The sequence below is a fragment of the Lynx rufus genome, unplaced genomic scaffold (genome assembly GCF_022079265.1).
Source record: "Lynx rufus isolate CCGP_SWC_20201006 ecotype Redwood Valley unplaced genomic scaffold, mLynRuf1.p SCAF_10, whole genome shotgun sequence".
Classification (NCBI taxonomy): Eukaryota; Metazoa; Chordata; class Mammalia; order Carnivora; family Felidae; genus Lynx; species Lynx rufus.
In genome coordinates this window covers 87,095,417-87,118,309 of record NW_025814824.1, presented here as the reverse complement: position 1 = coordinate 87,118,309, position 22,893 = coordinate 87,095,417, and the positions used below count along the sequence as shown (strand labels likewise).

At 47.5% G+C, this 22,893-nt stretch overlaps 2 protein-coding genes across 5 annotated transcripts in view; both read right to left on the bottom strand.

The window, feature by feature from the left end:
• The window catches only part of GLE1 (GLE1 RNA export mediator), a 31,233-nt gene extending 22,675 nt beyond the window's left edge, over nucleotides 1–8,558 (bottom strand). The window contains exons 1-2 of the mRNA XM_047070293.1: nucleotides 8,405–8,558; nucleotides 2,364–2,585 (exon numbers count right to left, since the gene is read on the bottom strand). Coding sequence (XP_046926249.1) covers nucleotides 2,364–2,585; nucleotides 8,405–8,503 — 321 coding nt within the window. The 5' untranslated portion in view covers nucleotides 8,504–8,558. The remainder of the gene's footprint in view (nucleotides 1–2,363; nucleotides 2,586–8,404) is intronic.
• Nucleotides 8,559–11,026: 2,468 nt separating this feature from the next.
• Nucleotides 11,027–22,893, bottom strand: part of ODF2 (outer dense fiber of sperm tails 2) — a 36,196-nt gene continuing 24,329 nt past the window's right edge. For 2 of the 4 annotated variants that reach the window (XM_047070255.1, XM_047070263.1), the window contains exons 14-21: nucleotides 22,657–22,792; nucleotides 19,085–19,195; nucleotides 18,876–18,980; nucleotides 16,401–16,559; nucleotides 14,982–15,082; nucleotides 13,049–13,211; nucleotides 12,501–12,626; nucleotides 11,027–12,051 (exon numbers count right to left, since the gene is read on the bottom strand). In XM_047070255.1, the coding sequence (XP_046926211.1) occupies nucleotides 11,863–12,051; nucleotides 12,501–12,626; nucleotides 13,049–13,211; nucleotides 14,982–15,082; nucleotides 16,401–16,559; nucleotides 18,876–18,980; nucleotides 19,085–19,195; nucleotides 22,657–22,792 (1,090 nt within the window). In that variant the 3' untranslated portion in view covers nucleotides 11,027–11,862. Of the gene's footprint in view, nucleotides 12,052–12,500; nucleotides 12,627–13,048; nucleotides 13,212–14,981; nucleotides 15,083–15,228; nucleotides 15,394–16,400; nucleotides 16,560–18,875; nucleotides 18,981–19,084; nucleotides 19,196–22,656; nucleotides 22,793–22,893 lie in introns of those variants that run through there. The other 2 variants (XM_047070272.1, XM_047070280.1) reach the window with 2 other exon arrangements.

The window sequence follows — 22,893 nt, the reverse complement described above, 5'->3', positions numbered from 1 at the left end:
ACTGATTCTATATGCATTCACAGACTTACTAGTCACGTGAGCTAATTAATTCCTTTTTCTCTTCCGTTTTGCTTAAGCTAGTTTGAACTGGGTTACTCTCAAACCCCCGAAAATTCCTAAATGACACAATAATTCATTATATAAAGCCATCTAAAAGTTTATTTAAACCTCAAGAATGAGGGGCGCCTGGGTGGCTCAGTTGGTTAAACGTCTGACCTCAGCTCAGGTCATGATCTCATGGTTCGTGAGTTCGAGCTCCACGTACGGCTCTGCGCTGACGGCTTGGAGCCTGGAGCCTGCTTCGGATTCTGTGTCTCCCTCGCTCTGCCCCTCCCCCACTCATGCTCTGTCTCTGTCTCTGTCTCTCAAAAATAAATAAACATTAAAAAATTAAAAACACAGGGGCGCCTGGGTGGCTCAGTCGGTTAAGCGGCCGACTTCGGCTCAGGTCATGATCTCACGGTCCGTGAGTTCGAGCCCCGTGTTGGGCTCTGTGCTGACAGCTCGGAGCCTGGAGCCTGTTTCAGATTCTGTGCCTCCTTCTCTCTCTGACCCTCCCCTGTTCATGCTCTGTCTCTGTCTCAAAAAAAAAAAAAAAATTAAAAACACAAAACAAACAAACACCTCAAGAATGATGGAATTCTCTCTCTGGAGAGGACAACAGCAATTTGGCCCAGTACCAGGTTTACAGATGAAGAGACTGAGCCCTGGGGAGGGAAAGATGACTGCCTGTGGACATGTCACAGCACTGGCATGACTGGAACTGAGAAACACTCATAGAAATTTAAAAAAAAAAAGTGTTTTTTAACTCTATAAAACAATAATTAAAATAATTCTAATTCACAGAAGTTGTGAAAATTGGTACAGAGAGGCTGATGCACTCTTCACTCAGTCCCCCGCCCCCAATAGTAACAGCCATAAATACAGTAAAATATCAAGAACAGTAAACTGATGTTGGTACAAGCCACAGAACTTCTTCAGATTTCGCCAGTTGTACAGGAATTCATTTGTGTATGTGTATCGTTCCATGCAAGTTTATCTCATGCATAAATTGGAGTAACTGCCATCATAATCCCGGTGGTACGGAACCACCCTGTCACCACAGGCATCCTATGCCACACCTACCTCCATACCCCTAATGTGTTCTCTAGAACACTCTTATTTCATGAACGTTAAATGGATGGAATCATACAGTGTGTTCCTTTATATTTGTATGCAGATGAACTACTTCTGGAAGGATTACTATCCATGCCCCAAAAAAGAGAAAGGAAGAACGGAACTCCACCAGTAACAATTTAACTGCTTTTAAGGAAGAGAAACAAGCAAAGGCAGGGACAAAACAGAGTAAAAAAAGAGTAAAAATGCATTTTTTTCCCACAAATCACAATTTTTTTTTTTTTTTAAAGAACTAATGATAAGGTACATCTAGACAGCAGGTCTAAACTTTACTGTAAGCCTCCAGCAGCCAACCAAAGAGGGAGACCTCATGAGTTAAATGCATGCAATATTCGTGAGAAAAAAACAATCCAATTGCTGAGGAAATTCATTACTATCACTGGTACTAAGAACAGAAGGGAATCTCTCTCCCCCCTCTCCATAAAGGGAACGCTGTGGTGTAGTAAATGGCATCCTTAAAGCAGCTACAAGGAGCCACCATTATTTTCCCCAGAGTAAGGTCACTGTCGTATGACAATCTTAAACACTTCAACTTTTTTTTATTTTTATTTTTTTTATTTATTTATTTTTTTTAACATTTTATTTATTTTTGAGACAGGGAGAGACAAAGCATGAACAGGGGAGGGTCAGAGAGAGGGAGACACAGAATCCAAAACAGGCTCCAGGCTCTGAGCTGTCAGCACAGAGCTCGACGCAGGGCTCGAACTCACGGACCGTGAGATCATGACCTGAGCCGAAGTCGGCCGCTCAACCGACTGAGCCACCCAGGCGCCCCTACTTTTTTTATTTTTAAGATTTTTATTTATTTTTAAGTTTTTTAATTTTTTAAATTTATTTTGAGAGAGAGTGTGTGCATGTGTGCAGGGGAGGGGCAGAGAGAGGGGGAGAGAAAGAATCGCAAGCAGGCTCCATGCTGTCAGTGCAGAACCCAACGTGGGGCTCAACCTCACAACCCTGAGATCATGATCTGGGCTGAAATCAAGAGTTAGACGCTTAACCAACTGAGTCACCCAGGTGCCCCAAGATTTTTATTTTTGAGTAATCTCTACACCCAACGTGGGGCCCGAACTCATGACTCAGAGAGCAAGAATCGCATGCTCCCCCACATGAGCCAGTCAGGGGCCTCTTAAATACTTCAACTTTTCAGCCACCACTGCCTCCGATCTTAAGCTAACCACAAACCTTACCTCGGCTCCATCTGGTGTTGCTGAGGAAACTGGTGAGAAGGCAGGGGTTCTGACGGGAGATTTGGGAACACAGGAAGGTTGTTCAAGGTCTGAAGTGGATCTGGAGGATTCTGAAGTCTCAGAGGATAGTTGATTCTCTTGCATGTGGGGTAAGACATGGTCTACCACCCATCCGGAGTAGGAAGAGAGCTTGGGAACAGACCTACATTCTTCCAAAACATCCTAGAGAAAAGAAGAGGGTGAGGCCCAACTTGCATGTAACTGATCTAAGCAATCAAAAATAATTTTGTCCTTATAATCCACTACCTGCCTCACTGAAAACTCTAAGGCCTAAATACATACATACATACACACAAAGACCCAAACTAACTGTACTAACAATTAGAGATGAAGAGAAAATAGTTTCTTGATAATGACCAACTCCTATCCCTTTTATTTTTTTTTTTAAGTTATTTATTTTTGAGCAAGAGAGAAAGAGACAGAGCACGAGTGGGGAAGGAGCAGAGGGAGAAGGAGACACAGAATCCGAAGCAGGCTCCAGGCTCTGAGCTGTCAGCACACAGCCCAACACGGGGCTCGAACTCATGAACTGTGAGATCATGACCTGAGCCGGAGTCGGCCACTTAACGGATTGAGCCACCCAGGAGCCCCATGACTCCTATCCTTTTAGAATATCAGACTAAATAACTCTAACCACAGAAAAAGGAACGATGCACAAAGATGGTCAATAAAGCATATCTGAAAGCAATTTAAAACATCAGAATGGAAAAGGACACGAGGAATTTTGAAGTAAACTACAGTATACACAATCAGTGGGATACCGGTCATTTAAAAGCATGGATTGTGGGGGGGCTTGGGTGGCATAGTTGGTTAAGCATCTGACTCTTGATCTCGGCTCAGGTCATAATCTCGTGGTTCATGGGTTCGAGCCCCACATCAGGCTCTGTGCAGATGGTGTGGAGCCTGCTTGGGATTCTGGCTCTCCTTCTCTCTGCCCCTCCTCTGCTTGTGTGCGCTCTCTCTCTCTCTCAAATAAATTAAAAAATAATAATAATAACTTAAAAAAATTTAAAGTACAGATTCTGAATCCTATTTAACACCATACTTAAGATTCAATTTTTTTCCAGTCATTGAAAAATAATTGACATATATCACTGTGTAAGTTTAAAGTGACAGTATGATCGGTTGATTTACATATATTTCAAATGATTACTATAGCAGGTTCAGCTAACATCCATCTTCTACTATAGATACAATAGCAAGAAAGAAGAAAAAAGGTAAAAAAACTTTCTCCTTGTGATGAGAACTCTTGGGATTTACTTTTTTTTTTAAATTTTTTTTTAACGTTTATTTATTTTTGAGAGAGAGACAGAGCATGAACGGGGGAGGGGCAGAGAGAGAGGGAGACACAGAATCAGAAGCAGGCTCCAGGCTCTGAGCCATCAGCCCAGAGCCTGACGCAGGGCTTGAACTCACGGACCGTGAGATCGTGACCTGAGCCGAAGTCGGACACTTAACCGACTGAGCCACCCAGGCGCCCCTCTTAGGATTTACTCTTAACTTCCTGTATATCACAGCAGTGTGAGCTATAACTACATTGTACATTACATCTCCAGTACTTGTAAGTAAAAGTTTGTGTCTTTTCATGATCCTCCATTTCCCCTTCCCCTGAGATTCAATTTTAAGTGAAAAAAAAAAAGGGGGGTACAAATAAATATCTACAATTATATAAAAATAAAAACAAATGCTAATACACTATTAGACATTAAGGAAATATTCTAGAGGTTGTGCTTGGGTAATGAGAGACATATTTCTCCTTGTTCTAATTTTCTAGATTCAATTTTTTTTATTTATTTGTTTGTCACGCCCAATGTGGAACCCAACGCAGGACTTGAACTCATGACCTTGAGATCAAGACCTGAGCTGAGATCGAGTCAGACACTTAATCAACTGAGCCACCCACTTGTCCCTCTAGATTTCATTTTTAAATGAACATGTTATAATTTTTAAATTGAATGTAGTATATAAAAATAGGCATAGAAAAGGGGTCACTGATGTAAAAGCCAATGGCTTAAAGCAAATGAGATTTAAAATAGAAACACTATAAAACAAGTTCTAGACATTCTTACCAGTTGTGTGTGGACATCTCTACCAGTTGTGGTGTTTTTTTTTTAATGATTTATGTTTATTTATTTATTTAGAGAGAGAAAGAGCAAGCACGAGTGGGGATGGGGCAGAGAAAGAAGGAGAGAAAATCCTAAGCAGGCTCCATGCTGCCAGTGCAAAGCCTGTCAGGGATCCCAACGCAGAGTTCGGGGCTCAATCTTGAACCATGAGATCACTGAGACCATGACCTGAGCCGAAACCAAGAGTCGGGAGGCCCAACTGACTGAGCCACCCAAGCGTCCCTCAACTCTACCAGTTAATCATTATCTCTGTATATCTGGCATACAGCACGAGGCGGGAGGCACAGAGAGAGAGGGGGACAGAGGATCTACAGCAGGCTCCGTGAGTTCGAGCCCCGCGTCGGGCTCTGGGCTGATGGCTCAGAGCCTGGAGCCTGTTTCCGATTCTGTGTCTCCCTCTCTCTCTGCCCCTCCCCCGTTCATGCTCTGTCTCTCTCTGTCCCAAAAATAAATAAACGTTGAAAAAAAAAAAAATTTAACTACAGTTAAAATATACAGCCATTCTGGCAAAGTTTACTCCATGTCAGGAAGATATTACCAGGAAGCATGGAGACACGGTATGATAGTGACCAAGAGGACTGAGTTTGGAACCTGCCTTTCTTAATCTGAATTCCATCCCTGCATTCCACTCACCTGCACAACTATGGGCAAGTTACTTCTAAAATGGAATCATAAAGGATCCACCTCAAAAGATTTGGGAAGGATTAAATGAATGACAGCTATAAATGGCTGAGAACAATACCTGGCACATAAAAACTACTCAGAAACTGCAAGTTATTTATTTTACCTAGGTCAGTGGTTTTACAGCAGGATCAATTTTATCCCCCAGGGGATAGCTAGCAACGTCCGGAAACATTTTTTGTCGTCACAACTGGGAGGGTGCTATTGGCATCTAGTGGGCGGAGGCCAGGAATGCTGTTAAGCATCCTACAATGCAAGACATCCTACAATGCAATGCAAGCATCCTACAACGCAGCCCCTCATAACACAGAAGTATCTGCCCTAGCCCCAAATATCTGTAATGCTGCGGTTGAGAAAGACTGATCTAGACTGTAGGTACACATCCCACGTGCAATAAACAGATATTCAACCCGTGGAGAAGAATCTGGACACAGAAGCAAACAGGTTATATGCACATTTTATAAAGTAATGAAACTCATTTTCAAGACATAATAGAAATAATGTTGAGCCACACTTTTTTTTTTTTTTTTTCTCATTCCTTACACCAAAATATATTCCAGGGCCAAAGATTCAAATGTAAAAAATAAAACAGCCAGGTGCCTGGCTGGCTCAGTCAGTACAGCATGTGACTCTTGATCTCAAGACTCATGAGTTCAAGCCCCACACTGGGTGTGGAGCCTACTTAAAATACAAATTAAAAGAAAAAAAAAAAACACATAAACAGAAAAAATTCCAACTGACAAACTAGAAAAAATATATGCAATATATGTCACAGATAAAGGGCTACGGTTATCCTTAATACATAAAGAACTTGTAAAATCAGGGGGGAAAAAAAACCCAAAAGAAAAATAAAAATAGCATGACACCTGGGTGGCTCAGTGGGTTAAGCGTCCAACTTCAGCTCAGGTCATGATCTCGAGGTTTGGGGGCTCAAGCTCCACATCGGGCTCTGTGCTGACAGCTCGGAGCCTGGAGCCTGCTTCGGATTCTGGGTCTTCCTCTCTCTCTGCCCCTCCCCCATTTGTGTGCATGCACATGTGCGTGCTCTCGCTCAAAAATAAACATTTTTTAAAAAGTAAAAGAAAAGAAAAAAATACCAATAGCAAAAGACATAAACTGTCAATTCACAAACATATAAAACTGGCTCGAGGGGCACCTGGCTGGCTCAGTTGGTAGATAGAGTGTGCAACTCTTGACAATGGGGTCGTGAGTTCGAGCCCCACACTGGAAGCCTACTTAAAAAACAGAATGCTAGGGGTGCCTGGGTGGTGCAGTCGGTTAAGCGTCCGACTTCAGCCAGGTCACGATCTCGCGGTCCGGGAGTTCGAGCCCCGCGTCGGGCTCTGGGCTGATGGCTCAGAGCCTGGAGCCTGTTTCCGATTCTGTGTCTCCCTCTCTCTCTGCCCCTCCCCCGTTCATGTTCTGTCTCTCTCTGTCCCAAAAATAAATAAACGTTGAAAAAAAAAATTAAAAAAATAGAATGCTATATTGGGGCGCCTGGGTGGCTCAGTCGGTTAAGCGTCCGACTTCAGCTCAGGTCATGATCTCGCGGTCCGTGAGTTCAAGCCCCGCGTCGGGCTCTGTGCTGACCGCTCAGAGCCTGGAGCCTGGAGCCTGTTTCGGATTCTGTGTCTCCCTCTCTCTCTCTGACCCTCCCCCATTCATGCTCTGTCTCTCTCTGTCTCAAAAATAAATAAACGTTAAAAACAAATTTAAAAAAAATAAAAAAAAAATAGAATGCTATAAAATTGGCTCTTGAATATATGAAAAAAAAAAAATGTTCGATCTCAACAAGAAGACAAAGGCATTGCAAAACCATACCGAGATCTCATTCTTACCTATTAGACAAGCAAAAATTAAAAGTATAATAATACAATTCTGTTGATGAGGCCGCGGGCAAAAAGGCAAGATCATGCATTGCTGACTGGAAGGCAATTTGATGCATCCGTTGTGGGGGGTGGGGAGACATCTATGTTTGGCTTCGACCCAACGACCTCAACTCTCAGAGTTTATCCTGAAGTCGCACTTCCCACAGAATGGAAATACTCACACACCAGCTTACAAGTAATGGGTTACAACTCACAAAACAGTGACCCATGAGTACGTCGCGATACAACCAATTAATTAAACAGGGGAGAAAAGAAAGCTCTTCCTTACAGGAGAATGCCAACTGGCAAACATAGAAGGAGTGGCTGACATTCAGGAAATGCCATTCGAGTACCTCACGAGAGTGACTGATTCAGGCAGAAAAAGCGAATGCCAACGACGGAGGTTTGACAAGGAAACCTCGATGCAATCTTGGGATTACCTCCCCACAAGACACTCATCAACCTCAAAAGGAAAATCCATGAATTTTAAGTGCAGCTATCTGGCAGATAACAATGCGAGCAGGTGATCAAGGTCAGCATCGCCAGTGCTGGGAGAGTTTGCAGTATATGCGTGCTTCCTGATATGATTGACACAGCACAGCAACATTTCTCAGGCATTCCTGCCAGAAATGCAAAACGTGAGTCTACACCAGCCAGACCCATGTCTGTACGTATGGCCTGTGTTCCCTAAAATTGTCAGAGATATAAAAGATAGGGAAACGCTTTTAGAATGGTTTCCCACGTAGGTCTAAAGAGACAAGACAGCATCCTATCTGTAGCTAATTACCAGCAACTCGGGTACTGTCTATGCCTTAATCTGTCTACACCCCTACATTCCTGTGGTCAAGTACATGGCTTTGCAAATCCTCGATAGCGACCACGCCCCCATTCAACTTTCCAAGTCCGCCCAACGTCAATCTAAGATTTTGGTCCTTTCAGCAGGTTGGGCCCTATTAATCGTTCACCGCTAACTCTGGACCTCGCAGCACAAGAGACGGGCGGTAAATCACCTGACCCTGAAAGGGTTGCGTTGACGACAGCATAGCTGGGGCTGGGGGGTGGCAACGAAGCCTTTAGAGAGAAGAGCACCTCTGAAATTATGGGAGCTCGCTGAAAGGCTAGAATAGGCAGGAGAGGGCAGAAACTCTAGGACGGGGTGATGCACACACAAGAGTCGAGAAACTAATGCGGGTTGTTAGAAAGAACGCACGTGTTCACAGCGCCGGCCGAGCCAGGGGCTACGGAACAGCAGGGTACCACCGCGAGCAGCCGGAAGGGCACCGCCCACTCCGGGGCCCCCCCTCACCTCGCCCCGCAGCAGCCAGTCGCGGTGGTAGCAGAGGCGACCTTTGTCGGAACTGCGCAGCGCCTGCAGGGTCTCCCAGCAGCGACCCTCGGACGGCATGGCCGGCCCTGAGGGAGCTCTTCAGAGGCTCCGCTTGTGACAAAACAAGTCCTCGAATCAGCCGCCCGGAAACGGGCCCTCGATTCCGCTTCCGGGGCGCGCACGCAGCCACGCAGGGCAACCTCCGCCCCTAACGGCTGCATGGCCCCGCCTCCGGCGCCGGGCCTGGTAGCCAGCGCGCTTGCGCCGGCAGGGTTTGGTCCCTGAGGCTCCCTTGCTTGTACCTGGGAACCGGGGCTTCTGAAGGCTGGAGACTGCGGATTGCGAAAAGCCCAGTATGTGTTGATGAGGATGTGGAGAAATTGGACCATTGCTGATGGGCTCTAAAATGGGGCAGCGCGGCAGTTGTTCAAAAGGGTAGCCTTACCACTGACCCAGCAATCCTACCTCTTTTTTTTTTTAACGTTTATTTAGTTTTGAGACAGAGAGAGACAGAGCATGAATGGGGGAGGGTCAGAGAGAGGGAGACACAGAATCTGAAACAGGCCCCAGGCTCTGAGCTGTCAGCACAGAGCCCGACGGGGGCTCGAACTCACGGACCGCGAGATCATGACCTGAGCTGAAGTCGGCCGCTTCACCGACTGAGCCACCCAGGCACCCCCCCAGCAATCCTACTTCTAAGAATGTATATACCAAGAGAAATTGAAATGTGCATCCACACAGAAATTCGTAGAATGTTCCTAGCAGCATTACTCGTAATAGCTAAAAGTTAGAAACACAAATGTCCACCAACTGGTGAGTAAATCAAATAGGGTGTATTCATACAAGGAGTATTATTTGGCCATAAAATAGAATACAAATGCGTGCTACTACATGGATAAATCTTGGAAAACATTATTCTAAGTGAAAGGACTGGCCACAGTATTGTTGGATTTCATTTTTGTTAACATAACCTTGGAGACTTTGTTGCTCCCAGGGGCTGTGCGGAGGCGGGAGGGGGGGTGGCTACTAACGCCTATGGGCTTCATTTTGTGTTGATGAAAATGGTCTAGAACTGGATAAAGTTTATGGCTGCACAGCTTTGTGAATATACTGAAAACGGCTGAATTACACACCTTAAAAGGATGAATTTTCGGATCTGTTTGAGGTAGAAAATAACATAAACATTTAAATTTTTTATTATCTTTTTTTTTTTTTTTTTTTTTTTACAAACTCTCTGTACTGTTTGCAATAAATTACTTTACATGGGGCGCCTGTGTAACTCAGTTGGTTGAGTACCTGGCTCTTGATTTTGGCTCAGGTCATGATCCCAGGGTTGTGGGACTGAGCCTTGTGTTTGGCTCCATGGTCTGGAGCCTGCTTGGGATTCTCTCTATCCCTCTGCCCCTCTTAAAAAAACAAACAAAAAACAAAACAAAAAAAGCTTTACAAAGGAAAATACAACATTGTTGAGAGTCTAGCGACAGACTCCAACAGAGGTGTTTCCAACAGAGGTGGTAAATAGCAGTGCCCTGCATGAGGTTTTCATTGGTTTGGCAAAAATACAAATGAGTTATACAGATATGTACCACATTGGTGTAAGTTTGCCAACTTCCCTTCCCTGGGGAAGGTGTTTTTTCTTTTTTTTTTTTTTTTTTTTTGGAGAGAGCAAGCAGGGGAGGGGCAAAGTGAGGGGACAGAGGATCTGAACCAGGCTCTGCCCTGACAGGCTGACAGCAGCCAGCTCGATGTGGGGCTTGAACCCACAAATCTCGAGATCATGACCTGAGCCCAAATCAGACGTTCAACTGACTGAGCCACCCAGGTGCACCTTGGGAAGCTCTTTCATATGCTGTAAGTTCAAGTCCATTGATCATGAAGGCTGTGAAAACAGGCTTGGTTTTTGTGGCAGTGGTAGCTGATGCTTGTTTTTGCAGTGATCTCCCTTGGCAAAATGAAAAGCTGGAAACTACAAATGTCCCCAGAATTTAAGGGGGAAGGAGGTTTCCGGAAGCTGGATGCCTATGTGGGGCCCATTGCCTTTGTGGACATAGGGGAAGTCTCTGGAGTTTTGTCCTTGAGTTAGAGTAGACAGAACAAGACTGCCGTCGCCCGGATGGCAAATACCGGCTAAAACAGAAAGGTTGGGATTCAGCACAGCACCCCATTTGTTCACCTCTCTAAAGAATATGTTGTTCTTTCTTTTAAATATAGGAAAATGGGAAGAGCACAGAAATAGCCCATAATCTTATCATTCAGAAACCAACTAACAGGGGCGCCTGTCTGGCTCAGTAGTTAAGCATGCAGCTCTTGATCTTGGGGTTGTAAGTTCGAGCCCCACGTTGGGTGTAGAGATTACTTAAAAATAAAACCTTAAAATAAGTAAATAAGATCTTTAAAAAAAGAAGCCCAACTATCATTTTTAAAATAGTAATATATACACATCTTATCTCCCTCCATCCTATCCACTCCTAAAGTGCCCCTCCACCCCTACCCCGCAGACACTGAGCCAAGCCTTACAAAGTGTGTTTCCTCCAGTCATCTCACAGGATTATGTGAAGAAGGTGCACAGGGAAGAAAGAACCGACCTGGGCCAAAGTGAAATGAGAAGCCTCGTGTCCCATGTACCAAGTACTTGTTTACTGGCTCTCCTGCAGCATTGTCTGTAATCATTTTTAGAAAAGGGATGGGGTGGGTAAAAGAAATCATCCAGTGGAGTCTTGCATATTGACTAGAAAAGTTTTTTGTAAAACACAACACACATTATTTCTAGAATAAAGGCATTCCATAGATACAAATCTAGCAAACAGAAACACAAACCAATGGGATTGGGATTATACTTTTAAAAGGCCACTGGACACAAGCCCTGCAGTGTCTATTGTGAAGTGCTCAGGGGCAAGTGGCCTTGAGGAAACTTGGGTGTGAGATTTCCACCAGGCGTGGGAGGAGGGCCTTGGGGAAAAACACTGTACCCAAACAGCAGGTGAATGTGCTCACAGCCCAGGAGGGGTGGTGAGGACCTCTGGATAACAGCTCCTGCTGGTGCTGGTCAGAGAAAGCCCAAGAGAGAGATTCCTCAGAAGAGGAGGGCTATAAGGGGACTGGAAGAAAAAGTCCAGTCCGGACATTTGCTCAGGAAAGGAAGGAGCAAAGTCATGGTGAGTTAAAATCTGGTACCCTAAGATCAGTAGATTTAAGGCCTGTCAAGGTAATTAAAAATTTCCATCAGGTGACTCTATCAGAGAGGAGAAAACTGAGTGGTTCCTGTTTCACTCCCCCTAGTGCTTTAGGGACTTTTCTGGAGTCGGTAGCTAAGACAAGATCCTGAACACACTTCATCAGTGGAAGAGAGAGGAAAGCGGCAGGCTTTCCAGCTGTGGCTTGGCCACTCTTCAGTTCCCAGGACATCAGTTCGGGCTCCTGGCCCAAGACTGGCGGGCTTAGGTGGGAGGAGATCGGGAGCGGATGGGAGAGCTGGTGAGGAAGGTAGTGTAGGGACTGTCCCCAAACACGTTGGCATAAGATGACTTGAGGAACTGGACGTAGTTCTGCATGCTGCGATTGGTGCTCTCCGACTGCTCCAGGCGATCTTTGAGGTCTTGCAGCCGGCTCTGGTAGCGACGGTCAGCCTATGAGGAGCAACAAAAAAGGAGTCAAGTGTGTGAAATGTCCAGGACGGATCCCTAGAGACTTGGTCAGGGGTTGCCAGGAGCTGAGGGCAGGAGAATGGGCGTGACTGCTAATGGGCACAGGGTTTCTTTCCGAGAAGAGTCTAAACTTAGATTGTGGTGGCAATGGGGCACCTCCGTGAACACACTAAGAAACACGGAATTGTACCATTGAAAGGAGTGAATTTTACGGTATGTAAATGATAGCTTAACAAAGCTGCTGATTTAAAAAAAAAAAAAAAAGGAATCTGCCTGGGATATCCCTAAGGGATTGGAAAGTGAGTTGAGAAAAATCAAACCATGTCATATTCCTAAAAACCTCCATGAAACACCTTGCCCCGCAGGCCCCAGGAAGCTAAAATCTCAATCCACTCCCTTCTCTCCGGCCCCCGCCCTCCAGCCTGACTCACGTCGTCTCGGCTCCGCCGCAGCTGGCTGAGCTCCGTCTTGGTCCTGCTCAGCTGGGTCTCAAGGTCCAGGATTTTGTTCTGGGCAGCTCGCTCCTTGGAGACTGCATGCTCCTTGGTCTGTTCCACCTGCCCAGAAGGCACGGAGGTGGGGCTGGCTTACCTGACACGGGGAGCACCTGGCACCCGGAAGGCTGAGCCACTCCCACTCTGGTCTCGCACATCACTACGGATGGTTCTCTGGTGCCTTGTGGCAGGAGCTAACTCCAGGGACTTCTGCAGCCCACTTTACCTGCCCTTTCCCCACACCCCAAGAATCATCACCTAAGCTGTGGAAAACCTGGCTGAGTCCCACGCAGGCAGCAAGTGAATGAGCCATCGTGATCAAGTGCCAAAGCCTTTACAGTAATTGCTCATTTGATCCTTGGGACAAATTCGCGAGGCAGGTGCCACTACTGCACCCCCTTTTTTAGATGGGGCAATAGGCTCAGAGAGGTCAGGTGACTTGGCCCAAGGTCACAGAGCTAGTTAGCAATGGATTCAAGACTGACCTGCCTCCTAGCATCTTCGATGGCGCTCTCCAACTGCCTGGCCAGGCTCCCACATTCCCGTGTTTTCTCCTCTAGCCGCAGCTGGGACTGGTGGATCGCTTCCTCCCTCTTGGCAATCACCTGTAGGAACTCGATATTCTGGGCGCTGGTTGCCTCCAGTTTCCTAGATGGAAGCACTTAATCAGATCTGGCTCGTACCCCGACCTGTCCTGTTCCACCCCACCAGGAGGCTGCCAGCCACCCCTGGGCTGGGGTTCTCATCATGCCAAGAGTCTCCAAGGAACCACAGGAATAAACCAAAGAAACCTGCTGATCAGCAAGGCAGCAAGCGGGGAGCCGAGAAGCCAGGGCAGCTCAGGACTGTGTGGAGAGTGGGCGGGCAAGCACAGACGAGCGTGCCTGTTGTTAGTAACACAGCACCTTGCAGCTAAGGAAGGTGGGCGCCACCATTATCCCCACTTTACAGAGGAAGAAGCTGAGGCACTGAGAGCTGAGGTCATTGGCCCAAGGTCAGCACAGCTGGCAGGTCTGTCACCAAAACCCATGCCCTCAACTTGTGCTCACTGCTGCCCCCTCAGCAGAAGGACATCAGCTGGTACCCCCTCTACTGCTTGTGTGATCCACCGTGGGGTCGCAGTGACTCCTGATGGGCACACGTGGTCCCCACTGCAATTCCAGAACACCTTCCAATTGAAAGTTCTGTAAGTCCTGCTGCGTCCAGCTGCATGTTGGAAGCCAGGGGACCAGAGCGGAGCCTAGGAGCCCAGCCCAAGTCCCCACATGCAGGCTGCACGAGCCACCTGGGCAGCCAGAGCATCCCCGGGCCAAAGGCCTTGCATCTCTAACTAAGGCTCCAGCCCTCATTTTACAGATGCTAAGAGCTCCAGAGGAGCACAGTCAGGGGGCCTATGTCGCAGCTTTGCCAGATACCAGCTGTGTCACCCTGGGCAAGTCACTTAGCCTCTCTCCATGCTCGGTTTCCTCATATTCAACATGGGGATAATAGCAACTAATATACACTAACTATATGGTGCATTTTTCTGTGCCAGATAATGCGCTAAGGCCTTTGAGGATTATCTCCTGGAAGACTTTCGATAACCTCATGAGCTAGATTGTTACCCCTACCTTGATCCCTTTCTCAAGGTGAGTAAACAGAGGTTCAAAAGGGTTCAGTGATTTGCTCAAGATCACAATGCAGGTTAAGTGGCCAAGCTGGGACCCAAGGCCAGGGCTTCTGACTCCAAAAGCTGTACTCTTCACCTGACTGCCTCTAATAGTCCATAGGTAAAAGAGAAAAATCAGATCAGAAAGGTCTTGGGGATGGGGCGCCTGGGTGGCTCAGTTGGTTGAGTGACCAACTTGAGTTCAGCTCAGGTCTTGATCTCAGCTTGTGGGTTCGAGCCCCGCGTCGGGCTCTGTGCTGACAACTTGGAGCCTGGAGCCTGCTTGGGATTCTGTGTCTCCCTGTCTCTCTGCCCCTCCCCGACACATGCTGTTTTTTTTTCTCTCTCTCTCAAAAATAAACATTAAAAAAAAAAAACAGAAAAAAAGAAAGATCTTAGGGAAGGATGATCAGAAATGAAGAGCAGAATGAGGCGGGGGGTTGGGGGGGGGCACGGGAATACCCCCTCACCGCCTTATATTGGTCCTGCTGGTTTGCTCGGGTGAAGTGTGCCTTTTTGGTAGGTAGAGCCCGTGGGTGGTCTGAACTTGACCACACTGTTCCGGAGCATCCCCCAGCCAAAAGACCATCTTCCTCTCTCCCACAATGCTTACCACTGCAATGGAAGCAGCTTTTCCTCTGGGGTCTGCCCAGTACCTTCTAGGGCCTCGAGTCCCTCAAACACTTCTGCACACTAAGCCCAAAGCAGCTAAGTGGCTGAAAGTCTCAGGTCCTAGGAAGAGGACAGAGATGGGACCAAGTGCCTCTAACCTCTCCAGTTCATCCACCTTCAGACTCAGCTGTTTATTTTCCTTCTGGGAAGCCTGATGTTTCTCTCTTGCCATCTCCAGCTTGTCCCCCTGATGTTCGATCTAAAATGACAGGAACACAGACTGGTTTATGAAGGAACTTCCCTGTGCAGCCCTCCCTTCCCCCTAGGACCTGTCATCCACACCCAGGAGGGAGACACGCTGCCCTCAGCAGGCATCCAAGTCTCAACGCACAACCTGGACGAGAGAGGAGAGTGGGGACAGGTTAGGCCCGACTCCCGTGAAGGCCTTCCCGCACGTAGAGAAGCCAGGTTTGATCCCGAAGAACCACGGCGACGCTTTCTTGATCAGGAGAGGCCACTCAATGGGATCCGGGGCAGACATGAGAAGGCAGAAGCAGATGCTGGGCTAAACTGGCCCACACGACATGCCACAGAGCGTTACCAACTACACTGTCGGCACCGCTGATTTCATTCTCCCTTTAAATGGGGACAAGTACAGGCAACAGGAAACCTAGCAAGTCTTTCAGGCTGGCAAGTTTGAGAAGTTATCCAGAGGGCTGCTGTACACAGAAGCTTCAGATATCAGGCTCTCGAGGCCCTGAGAATACTCAGGTTCAAGGGCAGGCAGGCAATTTAAGAGGACTGCAAATGTGGGCTTGGGAAGCAGGTGTAACTGGCTGAGTTCCAAACCCTGGTCACTAACTCTCAGCTCTGGGACCTCAGGAAATTAGGGCTCTATGCCTTGGGCTGCTTTCTGGAAAACAGAGAAAAAGAATATCTACACCTCACAACATTCCTGGGAGAATTACGGGGGAGAATACTGGCGCACAAAGTCCGTGCTCGAAAAACGATAGCTACTTTTGTTATTACAAGGAAGGAGGTCAAAACAGGGGGAGGGCCTCGCCCAAGGTCCCACTGCAAACGAGAGGCATGTAATTTCTTAGACTGTAGGCAGGATTCCAGTAACCCAGAGGCAGACTGCTTCTGGGAGGAAGGGAGCCCTCTTTCTGGACAGAACCTCAGGCAATGGACCTCGTAAGAGTCGGGAAAGGCAGCTGGAGCAAGAGAAAGTTGGGAGAGAGAACATCCCCCCCTCCCCCCAGGCTGGGTGTCTCCCCCTGGGGGTGTGGCCGAGCACTGCAGCAGAGCATGAAGGGCAGAGGGACTCGAAGCACAGGCTGGGGGGCGGGGCAGCACCGGAGAGTGACGCCTCCTATAACTACAATCACTTTGTGCAAACACAAGGCATTTGGCACACCAGACTTTTATTTCACAGCACTGATGATCGCTCACTCCTTTCAGAAAGCAGCAGCCAAGAAAAAGGAAGTGGTCCTCCCTTGGGGGGGGCGTGCAGCTCATCTTGGTAAGCGGGCCCCTGCTCTGGCCAGTTCGTGGGACCCTTTCTGCCAGTCCCTTACCCGGCTGCGCAGGTCTGATATGATGGCTGTGAGGTCGATGTTCTTCCTCTCGTAGCCCTGCAGCTGGTCTTGGCACTCTGCCAGCTTAGCCTCTGTGATCTTGAGGATGTCAGGCAGCTGCTGCAGGTCAGCCAGCTGGGACTGGAACTGCCTACGGGCCTGCAGTGGGGAGAAAAACCCACCGTTGGGAAGGGCCCCCGCTGCTTGTGGGACCAAGCAGAGTCCTTTGGAATTAGGGCAGGGCTGCCGGCGGTCCCCAGAAGAGGATCCTGCGGGAACCACAGGCAGGAATGTGGCCTGCCCTCCCCACAGGCCACTGGCAGCGGCGGGCTCTTCTCCAAGGGACACAATGGACCCTAACTTGCCACCTGAGCCTGCCACTCCTTTCGTCATTGAATAACAAAGGCAATCACGTGGCAAATACCAGGACCTAGTTACTGTGCTGAGAGCTCTCTGAATTACTCAATGAATTCATACAACAACCTGTGAGCTTGGTGCCGTTGTCCCAGTGGAAGGACTCTAAGGATCAAGGGAGCAAAGTCATTTCCCTAAGGCTGCTCAGCTAGAAACTGATAGAGACAGGGGCGCCTGGGTGGCTTAGTTAAGTGTCTTGATTTCCGCTCAGGTCATGATCTCACAGTTTGTGAGTTTGAGCCCCACATCGGGCTGCATGCTGACAGTGTGCACTGACAGTACAGAGCTTGCTTGGGATTCTCTCTCTCCCCCCCTCTCTCTCCCTCTCTCTCTGCCCCCCCCCCAAATAAATAAATAAACATTAAAAAAAAAAATAAAAAAAACTGGTAGAGCCAGGATTAAGGTCCAGGAGACTGGGGGCACCTGAGTGGCTCAGTCAGTTTAGCAACTGACTTTGGCCTAGGTCATGATCTTGTGATTCTCGAGTTGGAGCCCCACATCGGGCTCTGTGCTGACAGCTCACAGCCTGGAGCCTGCTTCGCATTCTGTGTCTCCCTCTCTCTCTGCCCCTCCCCTGCTCATGCTCTGTCTCTCTCTGTCTCTCAAAAATAAATAAGTGTTAAAAAAAAAAAAAATTAACAAAGAGGCTGAGGACCAGATGGGGCAGGGACTTGCCCAAGCCTATGACACAGGTTAGTGGCTGGGCCTGGACTACTCAGTCCATCTCTAAAGGTAACAGTAATGGGAATGCAAGCTGGTGCAGCCACTCTGGAAAACAGTATGGAGGCTCCTCAAAAAATTAAAAATGGAACTACCCTACGACCCAGCAATTGCACTACTAGGCATTTCTCCACGGGATACAGGTGTGCTGTTTCGAAGGGGAACATGCACCCCCATGTTTATAGCAGCACTCTCGACAATAGCCAAAGGATGGAAAGAGCCCAAATGTCCACTGATGGAAGAATGGATACAGAAGATGTGGTACGGGCGCCTGGGTGGCGCAGTCGGTTAAGCGTCCGACTTCAGCCAGGTCACGATCTCGCGGTCCGTGAGTTCGAGCCCCGCGTCAGGCTCTGGGCTGATGGCCCAGAGCCTGGAGCCTGTTTCCGATTCTGTGTCTCCCTCTCTCTCTGCCCCTCCCCGTTCATGCTCTGTCTCTCTCTGTCCCAAAAATAAATAAACGTTAAAAAAAAAAAAAATTAAAAAAAAAAAAAAAAAGAAGATGTAGTACATATAGACAATGGAGTATTACTCGGCAATCAAAAAGAATGAAATCTTGCCATTTGCAACTACGTGGATGGAACTGGAGGGTATTATGTTAAGTGAAATTAGAGAGTCAGAGAAAGACAAAAATCATATGACTTCACTCATATGAGGACTTTAAGAGAGAAAACAGATGAACATAAGGGAAGGGAAACAAAAATAATACAGAAACAGGGAGGGGGACAAAACAGAAGAGACTCATAAATATGGAGAACAAACTGAGGGTGACGGGAGGGGTTGTGGGAGGGAGGATGGGCTAAACGGGTAAGGGGCACTAAGGAATCTACTCCTGAAATCATTGTTGCACTATATGCTAACTAATTGGGATGTAAACTTAAAAAAATTAAAATTAAAAAAAAAAAGATAAAGGTAATAGTAATAGTAAGATGACCCCTTTGTCTCTAGAGATCCAAGCTGTCTCTAAAAGAATAAGGTTCTTTGGGGAAAGGGGAAGGAGAGGCACATCTTTGGGTTGGTGCAGAACGAAACAGGCATGGCCAAGACCCGGCAGATCTTAGCACCTGAATCCACTTGGATTTGCTTTAAGCAGGGGGGATTATTTTAAGGAAACTGAAGAAGAAAACCAGGAGGAAAGCAGCAGCGAGACAGCGAGAGAGAGAGAGAGAGAGACAGAGAGAGAGAGCGTGCAAGAGCAAGGAGAAGGCACATACACAGTAGTGTGGACCAGCCCAGCAATGAGAAAACTCAATTTTCTGGTCAAAATCAAGGAAGCCCAGAGGGACAGACTGGCAGACCCGGGACTGGATGGCGGAAGAAAGCAAGGAAGGGGAGCAGTACCGCTTCGATCTCTTTGTTCATCTCATCTTTAAGGATCTTGTTCTCTTTGTCACAGCGTTCTAGCTGGGCGGCCACTTCATCAGCCTCCAGTCTGGTCTTCATCACCTAGGAGCCGCCAAAGCATTGGGCCGAGTTTCAGTGAAAAACACCTTTCCACCCGACCCTTCCTGGGAGAGGCCTCCTGGCTGACCTCGCGGCAGACCACCTACCTGACTCTTATAGTTGTCGATCATCCCTTCATAGTTCTTAACCGACGCCTTCAGCTGCTGCACCTCGATGTGCGCCTGATTGAGCTTGTCCTCCATCGGGGCGAAACTAGCCTAGAAGGGGTGCCTACTGAGTAACCCGCAGGAAGCTTCCCAGAGCAGACAGCCATCCCACCCTCACCTCCCACTTCAAGTGGCCAGCCGGGGGAAGCCCTGACACCTCACACCCACACCCGAAGTCAAGGTGTGCCAGGGCAACTCAAGTGAAGAAAGAACTTGACCACTGAGCGATGGGGGACCTAGGGGCACCGACCTCCCACACAATCAAAAATGCACATAGAACTTTTGACTCCCCCGAAACTTAACTATTTCTAGTAACCTACTGTTGACCGGAAGACTTCTCAATAACACATAGAGTCAATTAATACCTATTCTGTATGCTAGATGTCTTAGATACTGTACTCTTACAATAAAGTGAGCTGGAGCAAAGAAAACGTTGGGAAAATCATAAGGAAGAGAAAATACACGTATAGTCCTGAACTGTATTTATCCAAAAAAAAATCCGCATATAAGTGGACCCATGCAGTTCAAGGGTCAAGTGTAGATGCAAGTAAGCGACCCCTGTATTTTCTTGTTCTTTTTTAAAAAATTTTTTTTTCAACGTTTTTTATTTATTTTTGGGACAGAGAGAGACAGAGCATGAACGGGGGAGGGGCAGAGAGAGAGGGAGACACAGAATCGGAAACAGGCTCCAGGCTCCGAGCCATCAGCCCAGAGCCCGACGCGGGGCTCGAACTCACGGACCGCGAGATCGTGACCTGGCTGAAGTCGGACGCTTAACCGACTGCGCCACCCAGGCGCCCCTCTTGTTCTTATTACAAAAGCAATACATAATTGTTAGAGACTAGGGAGGTAAGACCAAGGAAAACTAATTGTGCTGCATGATGATTGCACCAAGGGATGCCTTGGTTTATGGCTTTCTGTCAGTAGCTGAGTACTTTTTTTTTCAGCAAGAATGGGATTATGTTGTACTTACTGCTTTGCAACATGCTTTTGCAAGTAACAACGATGTTATACCTACTTCTCAAGTCAACAAATGTCCTCCTACAGCCTAAATGTTCACCTCAGTAGATGGAACAAAAGAAATCATTGTATCTCAATACAGTAAAACAATATGCAGTCACTGAAAGAGATAAAGCTAAAAAACAAAACCCAAACCTGACCTAAAAAGATATCCGTGAAGTATGGTTGAATGAGAAAAGCAGGCTGCAGAATAATGGGTATGTATGTGTTTGAATGTCTATATTAGTATTGGGGGAAAACAACTGGAAAAATACCTATGTACAGTTAAGGAAGAACAAGACTTCCGCGTCACATTTGTGCACTGTGTTAAACTTCCACTGTGAACTTTGTAATCATCATCTAAGACAACAGACTCCTAAAAACATTATTTTGAATGGCCACACTGTGTTACGCTTCACAGACACACATACTGTAACCAACCCCCTAACCACTTGTTAGGCTTGGAGGCTGACTTTCATTTCCCCAGCAACCGCCCCTCCCCACCGAGTGGCTCCAGTGGGAAAGGCTGACGGTACCAAGTGTCCCCGAGGAGTCACGGAGCAATTCTTGCCTTTCACACATCCCTGACGGGAAGGTGAATTTGTACAACTGTCTTATTCTGTGGTGACTTCTACCAAAGCCGAATTTATGCTCACTATCTGATGACCTGGCAACTCTACCTCAAGGTAGAATTTAATTTACAAATTCTGGGTGGCTCAGTCGGTTAAGCATCCAACTTCGGCTCAGGTCACCATCTCACCGTTGGTGGTTTGAGCCCCGTATCAGGCTCTGTGCCTGATATCCGCTCTCTCTGCCCCTCCCCTGCTCGTTGGCTCTGTCTCGCTCAAAACATGAATAAACGTTAAAAAAAAAATTAAAAAAAAAAAAAAAAAACACCAAACAGGTGCACCCAAAGGTACACGAAGATATCCACTGACAGTAGAATGGATAGATCTACTGTGGTGTGGTCGTGCAACAGCAGACCGGACAGCATTAAGAATGAGACCTGTCACACGGCACGGATTGCTCGCAACCATAATGCTGTATGAAAGCCAGGCACAAAATTCAAAACCAGGCTAGCTAACCTGTGGTGACTGAAGTCAGGATAACGGTCACCTTCACAGGGGGGCTTATAAGCAGGTGAGGTCACTGGGGTGCTAATAAGGTTTGGGTCAAGGTGACTGACGGACAAAAATGTGTTCACTTCATGAAAATTCTAGAATGTGTGTACCTTGCCATATGTCATACTTCTTTTAAAATCAATCTGAACAAATAAACCAGTAAAAAAAAAAAAAAAATTAATCTAGGGGTGCCTGGCTGGCTCAGTCGGTTAAGTATGTGACTCTCGATCTCAGGTTTGTGAGTTCAAGCCCCAAGTTGGGTGTAGAAATTACATAAAAATACGGGGTGCCTGGGTGACTCAGTCAGTTAAGCATCCCACTCTCGGTTTTGGCTCAGGTTATGAGCTCAGGTTTCGTGAGTTCGAGCCCCACATCGGGCTCTGTGCTGATGGCGCAGAGCCTGCTTGGGATTCTCTCTCTTCTTCCTCTCTCTCTGACCCTTCCCCACTCACTCTGTCTCTCTCTAAACAAATACACTTAAAAAAATTCTTTTAAAAAAGAAATTACATAAAAACAAAATATTTTAGGGGCGCCTGGGTGGCGCAGTCGGTTAAGCGTCCAACTTCAGCCAGGTCACGATCTCGCGGTCCGGGAGTTCGAGCCTCGCGTCAGGCTCTGGGCTGATGGCTCAGAGCCTGGAGCCTATTTCCGATTCTGTGTCTCCCTCTCTCTCTGCCCCTCCCCCGTTCACGTTCTGTCTCTCTCTGTCCCAAAAATAAATAAACGTTGAAAAAAAAAACAAAAACAAAATATTTTAAAAAATGAATAAACAGGCCCACATGTCATTGTCCAGATCAATTAATAGGATCCAACCTGGCTCTGAAATATGAACCCTGGTTCAGGTGCCTCTCGTCCCTGCTGTGCTGGGTGTATAGCAAGCGGTTAAAAGCCGAAACTCCAGAATGAGAATCGGCTTCAAATCCAAACTCCAACACTTCCAAGGGCAAAATCTGGGCAACAAACCTGACCCCTCTCGAAGCCTGCTTCTTTATTCTATAAAGCAGAGACGACCACCCTATTATCAGGAGGTTAAAGGGAGAGTGGATACACATGAAGGGGCCAGCAGCCCCCCAGGTGTCAGTGTCCTCCTCCGATGGCTGAGTGTGCGTGTTAAGTGTCTCACATGCATTGCCACATTCTCACCAGGCACCCTTTCCTCCTGCTAAGGAAACCTCGGGGACAAAGGATGAACCGTCTAACCCGGGGCCTGTACTAGCAAGAGGCGGTCAGGACTTGAATCCAGGCCCGACTCCGGCGCACGCCCTCCTAATCAGGCTCCTGCCTCCAGGCCCCCTGAAGAACCCCGGGTCATCCTTGGGGCCCCATCGAGAGTGCCCCACCAGCAGCGCCACTGTCCTCCACCCATGGTGCCAGCCTGCTCTCACGACAGACCTTCAGCCTCTCGTTCTCTAGCTTGAACGCGGAATACTCAGCAGTCTGCCGGTGTAGTCTCTCCACCAGGCTGTCCCGGTCTTCCCGCATCTTCTCCTCCAATGTTTGTTGTTGGTTTACAAGATCTGTCACCCGGCTGGGAGGTCGCAGAGTGAAAGCAGACAAAGAGAAGCAATTGCATGGGTTCTGAGGAGCCAGGTCTTTGTGTGGCATGGGCCCAAGGGTTCCTCCCCAGCC